General features: G+C 55.8%; 1 protein-coding gene across 1 annotated transcript; it reads right to left on the bottom strand.

The window, feature by feature from the left end:
• Positions 1 to 5,041: 5,041 nt before the first annotated feature.
• Positions 5,042 to 7,442, bottom strand: LOC127186164 (PWWP domain-containing DNA repair factor 3B-like). Its single transcript, XM_051142637.1, is given in 2 exon segments — positions 5,042 to 5,130; positions 5,285 to 7,442. Coding segments are annotated over 2 exon segments (2,247 nt in total).
• Between the last annotated feature and the right edge of the window lie 487 nt (positions 7,443 to 7,929).

Raw genomic sequence — 7,929 nt, 5'->3', positions numbered from 1 at the left:
AAAACTCTACTTTCTTTGGGGTGTTTAGGCCTCAACGTCCCTTCCAACATCCTACCCCTATGTGTTCAGGGACTACAAGAGTAAGGTGGCCACCAGTTTCCTTTTGTTAAAAAAAGAAAAAAGGCAACCCAAGGCCCCAAAGCAGGTCTGGGTGGGGTGCGGATGGGGTGAGGGTGGGGAGACAAGAAGACCACATGGCCTCCACTGCTTCCTTCATTCCTCACACAGGAAGCAACGTGACTGCTCCTCCTTAGCGGAGGTCCACGCTTCCAGTCTGGTCCTAATTGGGAAAGTGAAACAAGAATGGAGAACCAGTGCAGCAAGTGGGAGGGAATGCACGACTAGCCATGGTGGATTCTTTAAACACTTCAGGCATCCAAGGCCGCTCACCTGCCATGAATGATTTCTAAGAAGAAGCACCAAAAGGTGCTCTGTGTAAAGGAGGCTACAGGAGGAAGCAGACACAGAGCCATTAGGTCTGTTTGTAAGGAGAGAAATGGCTGACGCTGTCACAGGACGCATGGAGGCCTGGTGGCCCAGACATGCTTGCCCTTGTGCCTCCAGGGCCCACCATACACAAGCGCACATGACCAGTCTGGCTCAAAGGCTTGCTCCTGCTTTCGTGTCAGGGTTTCCTGGAAACTGTGCCATGAAGCCGTTTTCAGCTGGGGGGAGGAAAATGTATGTCTCTGGTGGGCCACAGCTGCATCAGTCTGTTGGAAGTACCCTGCTGTCTGAGATTGCAGTCCTCCCAGTCAGGATAGGCACTCTGAGCTTGGTGTTAGGTGCAGGCCTCCCTCTCCACAGCAGGGCCTCCTGCTCTCTGCCTCACCACACCTGGAGAGTGTCTTTACACATAGCTGCCCCTGACCACATTTCGTGTATGGCCCTTGACACAGCTCCCTGCCAGCTCTCCTGTCCCCTAACTTGTAGGATAATTAGGTATGGTGTTCCCCATTAAAAAACAGGAGCATGCAGACAAATGCAAATAAGCATCCTTAAAGTGGCTAATTTCAACCAATCATGGACACCTACGCTGGAAGCGCTAACACCCCACCCCTCCCCTCAATCAATTCCCCATGGACTGAATAGCCTTTCTTAACCCTGAATAAAGTTGAACTAGCTTCCTGAAGCAGTTGTCGGAGTCGTCATTCTCCATCGGGCTCATGGTCTCAAGAGCACTGGCCCTTGCGTTCTGTTCCCCCAACCACGTGCCACCAATCCCCTGGCCTTCATGGGCTGATGGCCACCCCCCACCCCTGGCCCTCATGGGCTGATGGCTCAGAGACCACCCCAAGGGAAGAGTAGAACTCCATCATGCAATAGTCGTTTTTCGGCACTGACCCTCGACATCCTGTTCAGTAGCCTTCTATTAGATGGGAGAGCAGGGGCCAGCGAGCAGCAGGTCCAAGTACAGAAGCATGCATGTGGCGGCAGAGGGCGGTTGCTGGGTTTAAAGGCAGTTTTACCCCACCTCTTCAGTGGCCCCCGTTGCTTTGGGGGTGAGCTCAGTCCACAGGAACTACCTGAACCCAGGGAACTGCATTGTTTTTAACGTGGGGCTAGTTTAGGGAGTCTCCACCACAGCTTCACCAGTGTGCTGGTTTGTAGGAGATGTGCCCCATACTCTCTGGCATTTGAATGCTTGGTCCACCCGTTCCTGTTCCTGGATGTTAGAACGCCCCGGCTGCTGTGGAAAACAAGAAGTTCCCCAAGACCTGCCATTGCCACTCTGGAGATAGGTTCCATCGCATCTATCTCTCCGGGCCGAGCCGCCTGCTGTGGGCGTGGGATTATCATTTTGTACCACACTGAACATCTGACCAGCTGACTGCAGGGTGAGTGTTTTGGGGCCTCTGAGCTCCACGGGCCCAGCACGTTCATGGCCTGCACACATCTCACTTACTGCTGCGTTTCTTTCTTTCTTTCCTCCCGTCTCAGTTTAACCTGTTGGGCTGCCTGGCGGTGAGGAAGCACCTGCAACCCTCCTGCCTCTGCCATCCCCACGCCCTGGGCCTGAAAGGTGTGCACTGGTCCTGCGGATATGAACTCAGGGTCTGGTTTCTGTACACCCAGCACTCTTCCACTGCGCCATCTCTCCAGCCTGACTCTTCTAAATGTATTTTATGAATGGGTTAGGTTGTGTTTATTTTTTTGTTTTTGTTTTTGTTTTTCTTTTTGAAGTATCACCTGGCCTGCTGTCCTTCTGTTCCTGAGGAAAGAAAGTCCTCCCTATTGACATCAAGGACTTCTTCCTTGGCTGAATAAAGACAAAGGGGAAGATATTGTCAGACAAAGTGTGCCGTTCTAATCATCCCCCACAAAAAACAGCTTCACCAAGGGGTCTCTAGAACCCATAGCCACCAACAGCTACTGCCACTTTTTAAAGAAATCATGCACACAATCAATCACCACACTCACATAGATGTACACACACACACACACGCACACACACACACTGCACTCCTCTAAATAGCCCTGACCCTGGGAGCAGCTTGTGCAGGCACCTCTACACACCTTCCAGACAGTCCCTGGGACCCATGTGCTCCCAGAGAGGCATGTTGACTAGAAAGAGCCGCCTCCTGAGCCTTGCAGGGTTCCTGTGGAGTGGGGATGTCAGGTAGGGGAACCTAAATCCACAAACAAGCTTGAGAAAACTTATCAGCATCTGGAAGCTCCTGCTTTTCCAACAAATGTCCATGTAACACATCCACTCAGTGTTCTACCTTCCGAGAGATTTTAGGATGTCCCCTGTGGTGGACGCAGCCCTACAGGAGCCTATCTGTTTCTGTGTTGTTTCGTTACCTGGAGCCACTGCATTTGGGTTCTGGGTGTCATCTGATGGCAGATTTGGATTCTGCCTTGAGCCCATGCCGGCACCGTCAGTGTCCATCCTGGCCAGGATCTTCTTGGGGTAGAAAGGATGCCTGGAACTTCAGACGCTGGGAGGGATTACAGGATAGCAATGGGAACAGGGACCAGGACTCCACAGGGTGTGGGCAGCAGTCTTGGCACTGTACAGGAGCAGTGAGAGGGAAAGAGGATGTCACCAGTGTCCTGGCCTGCTGTCCCATTTCCCTGTCTGAACCCGGAGCTCCCCAATCCACCTACCACCCAAGGTCAGTACCCTCTGCTGCTTTCCCAACCCTCGGATGGGGAAATCCTGGGCCATGCCCCATAAAATGAGGCACCTAATGCCGGAGTCTCACTGGGGCTTACTCAGTCAGCAGGGCCACATCCCCCAGCCCATGAGCTGTCCCACTTACCCTTCCGAACCCCTGCAGCCCTCATGACCTGTCCCTGGCTTATGGCCTCGCCTTCTGGGGCCTCATCCAGCCCCATTTGGAAGTGAAGACCCTGGTGTCACCTTGCAGGTTTGCCTTGGGCATGCCTCTTTGTGATGCTGCTTCCCTAACTCCTGAGGTGAGCTAAGGCTCCTCTCTGATCCCTGTCCCAACTGGCCAGCAATAGAACTGAGTTCCCCAGTAGCCAATCAACCCCTGCCTCCCCACCCCCCAGGCCAGGATACCCTCCTGCCCCAGGAGCCTCCTTCTTCTCAGAGGATGGTTAGCCATACCAATCTAGGCCCCACCTTCCAGTGCCCCTCTCTCTCTCTAAAAGCCTGGAAAGGCAGAGACTCCCAGGATGAAGTGGCCTGAACTGGCACCTGTGGGGTTTGGATGTAGAAGCCGCTGGTTGGTGAAGGGGCCCATCCATGCCCCATCCCAGTCACACGGGGGAGGGGGATCCCGAGGGGGGATTTCTGCTGAGGCAAGGCCCATGGCTGCCCATAAGCAGGGCCCAGGTGTCCGCTGAGGACTCCAGCCAGATGCAAGGAGCATAGGTGGAAGGCCATCCATTCCTCTTCTACACGCCACGCTCACACTCAGCTCTTCAATCCTGCCACCCTCTGGACCCCTTTTCCCCCACTGCCCACGGTGGTCACTACCAAGTGGAAGAGAGTCTTCCAAACGTCACAACACAGATAAACCTGGACCCTTTCGCCTCAACATCCCACTCTCATCCACAAAGGGCTGTGGATCCTGCCTCACCCTGCTTTCTCACCACCAGGGGCTCTAGACTCAAGCTGCTGATACCCTGTCACTCACCCAGGTGACCACACTTCCAAGGCACTTGCTCTGAGAGGCCCCACCTCCAGGACCGGATCTCTGATTAGCAAGGACACCACTATGCTGGCATGCCTGAGGCTGCCTAAAGACACTCCCAAAGGGGTGAGGCCTGTCCATCAGCCACTCACTCCTAACTTGAGCCATGCTGGCTGTGCGTGTGCTTGTGCCAAGTGCCCAGAGATCCTCTTCCCCTTGAGACTAGCCAAGCACGTCAGGGTCCTGCCTATGGACCCATCACAGGGAGACGCAGGCGTCTACTCAGGACCCAAGGGCTTCAAAACACACGCGCCGGCTTGCGCACCTGCACACACACATATGCGCACCTGTCCAGAAAAGGACACATGCACAGGGACGTTCGGACACGCACACGGAAACACACACGGACACACACGCACACCCACACACCAAAACAAAACAAAACAACCCCAGAGGGTGCTACAGATGTGCAAAGCCCCCACTCCCTCTCCCAACCCACTGACAGCCCCACCCACTCTACTAGGGCCCTACTGCCCTCATCTCCCCCTTTTAAAAATACTCTTGGCCCTGGTGCTTCGCCCATCTCGGAATCAATCAAAGCTCGCGAAGTCACCTCAGGGGCTCTCCTGGACCCTCTCACTTGGTGATCCCACAGTCCTGCCACAAGGCCTTTAGTGTTTCCTGATGCCTCTCACCCACTTCTGGAGATGCACCCCAGGAAGTCCAGCAGAAGCACTCACCCACCTAGGCCCCTCTGCTCCCCCAGAGAGCCGCCCTCCCCTCAGAGGCCAATCCTGCCTAGTTTTGGCTGACATTCCAATACAATGCTCTCTGATTGGTGAGTCACATTCGCGCATGCGCACTAGATACCAGCATCCTGTGCCTGCATCATGGGCCCCAGCCTGCCTCCTCCTGAGGTCACATTTGCTTTCCTGTCAGCTGATGGCCCATGGCTTCATTTCGCTGGGCCAGCCATAGGCACAGTCGATTATGCCCAACTTCTTATGTGCGTATCTCTGAGTGGCTGGAACAGGAAGAAGCACGAATGTGTGCCAGGGGCCCTGGGGCGTGGGCGGTGGGGTTGTCCCACGTGGGGTCCAACGGGTCACACGTGCGAGGCTGCTATAACATGCGCGCGCGCAAAGAGAGCTCGGCAGAAACTGGAGCAATAGGCACACCTGTAGGTCCCACCAGCACACTTGGGCACAGCCTTTGCGCATTAAGGGAAGGGTCCACTGTTCTTTTCTCTCCATGCAGTGCTCCTGGGGCGGGCTGGCCCCGAGGCTCTGTCTTGGAGGTCTTGTCGAAGAGCTCTTTCTCGCGGTAGTACAAGGGCGGGCCAGGCAGGTACTTCTCTTCTGCCTCCTTGTAGCTGAGCTCCTCCAGGGCAGCGATGGAGCAGATGATTGCTTCTGGAAGAAGAACCTCTATGGTAAAGCGCACTATGTCGCCTCTTGTCAGGGAGAGCAGGGCCTCATCTGCCTCCTTGGCTATTTCTTGCAAATGCCTGGCCACGAGATGCAACTGGTCGTCATCCTCCAGGTTGGTCTCAATGCAGAAGACTTTGCTCTTTGATGTGCAGAGGTCGTCCAGCCGCTTGGACTGTTTTCTGCCCTTCACGATGTCCAGCAGGTGCTGGTCGGCCCCCTTCCCCTTGACAATGAAGTCTACGATCATCTTGTTGGCTCTGTCCCAGGCAGCCCTGGTGTGGTCAGGCAGGAGTTTCTTGCAGGGCCCCTTCCCAGCCAGAGTCGTCTCCTCCTCCCAGTCTTCCAAGTCAGCATAGCTCACCTTGGGGAAGTCAATGTGCAGGTCGCCCTCTTGGATGGCCCTCCTTAGCGGGGAGCTGGCTGGGGAGGTGTAGTAGTCCATAAAGGAGCCCAGGGAGGAGCCACAGGCCAGGCCCTCTCTGTAGTGGTCGATCACTGAGAAGCACCAGCTGATGCCCGGGCCGTACACTCTGCTGGCTCTCCTCAAGAGCGATCTCTTCTCCCCACAGTCCAGAGGCTTCAGCTTGCAGAGAGGGACGCGGACACCCCTGCGCTCAAGCTGCATGCTGCCCTCGATCAACAGCACCCTCGCCATCTTGTCGTGTTGGCTGACGCTCTTGACCACCGCTGGCCAGAAAGGAAGGTCCTGACATTTGAACCAGACCAGCATTCCTCCTTCAATGGTATTCGGACCCCGGGCAGAAGAAGCCACCTTGGTGGCTTGTCTATCTTCTTGAATCACAGCCCCTGTTCTCTGGAACCTGGTGCTGGCCGCCTTTGAGTGCACCTGAGTTTCCAGTTCCGGGACCCTGCACAGGGGACACAGCACGTGGATCTTCCTTTTTGTGCTGGCAAGGCGGAGCAACCTCCGCAGCCATGGGTTAGGAGGCAAGCAGGCTTCTGATGCCCCCTTTGCATCTGGCTTCAGGGTCCCTGGGCAGGGATCCTTTTTGTTCTCTGGGAGGGCAGTCTTCTTCCTCTGGCCTCCAATAGCCTGGATCTCTAGGCCTGCACAGGGTGCTCTTGCTTGTGGCTTCCGGGCTTTGGGCAAGATGGAGATGCGCCTCCTCCTCCTCCTCTTCCTCCTCCTCCTTGGTGGCCCAGGGGCAGCCTGCTGCTCATTTTTAGCCTGGGTGCCCTCTGTGGAGGCTGGGGCACTCCGAGGCCTGTGCTTGAATGTGCTCAGCTTTCTCTTGCCTGGATTACCAGCAGCCTTTCCTGCAGGTGCTGGGGACCTTGGCCACACTCTGCTGCCTCTTAGCACACTCCCTTGCCATTCAAAATGAGGGGTCCCAACAGCACTGTGGGCCTGGGCTTTCCCCCCTCGCCCCTAAGGCATGTTCTGTGAGCTCCTCACCACAGAACCCCAGGGGCGGCCCTGCTGCTTCCCAGGACTCCTCTGGGAGAGCCCTTGTCCTCTCTGACTGCATGCTTCAAAGCGAAGGCTCTGGCATGGGCTGGAGCTGGCCTGCTCTTTGGGAAACTTTGGAGCCTCCATGCTGGTTCTTTGACCTTGTGCCCTCCTTCCTGGAAACAAGTGCCTTTCCTTGCCCAGAACATCCAGTGCCACCTTGAGAGTTCCCTTGTATTCCCTGGTCTGCCCTGGCGAGCCCCTGCCCTGTGACCCCTTCCCTGCCAAGGAGGCCACGGCTAAGATTTTGGACTTGGTTAGGGGCTTCGCCTCGGTGCTCCTCACTCTCGTCTTCTCACCCACTGACAGGATTTGTACCTCCAGGAAAGGTGCCCATTTCCTCTTACTATGGGCTGAGGTCCTGGGTCTAGACAAGACCCTTGCAGGCCACAGCTGGCCTTTCCATTTGCAGGGCACATACTCTGCAGAGTCCATGGTGACTGGATTCTGGAGCTGTGCTGATCACGAACCACAGGGCTGCGGTGGGCTCCTTGACTGCCTGCGGGTCCTCTCCGGCCTGGCTGCCCTGCCTGAGGTGCTGGCCTCCCTCCAGAGTCTGGTAGAGAAGCTTGAAGTGACTTCTTCGCTCAGGGTGATGTGGTGGGCATGGGCATACCCTGGAGGGTGGGAGAGGGAAACAGAGCTGCATGAGGAAGGAAATAGCCTTTAGTGGACACGGGAGCATCAGCGCAGTGAGGTGAGGTGAGGAAAATCGAGGGAGCTCACAGAAGTCTGTTCTCCAGGTGCAGAAGATATGGAAGGTTCCCAAGAGGGTGTGTCACATACTCATAACCATTTTGTTTCCTACCCTGAGGCTGGGGTGGTGCACTTCTTCCTAGAGAGGTGGGTGTCTTTACAAGGCTTGTGTATTTTCTTGCCCACCCAGTCAGTACCTTGGGGATCCCTGGGCTGCCCTTGCAGG

This window comes from Acomys russatus, unplaced genomic scaffold (genome assembly GCF_903995435.1).
Source record: "Acomys russatus unplaced genomic scaffold, mAcoRus1.1, whole genome shotgun sequence".
Lineage (NCBI taxonomy): Eukaryota > Metazoa > Chordata > Mammalia > Rodentia > Muridae > Acomys > Acomys russatus.
This window is presented reverse-complemented; position numbering and strand designations above follow the sequence as displayed.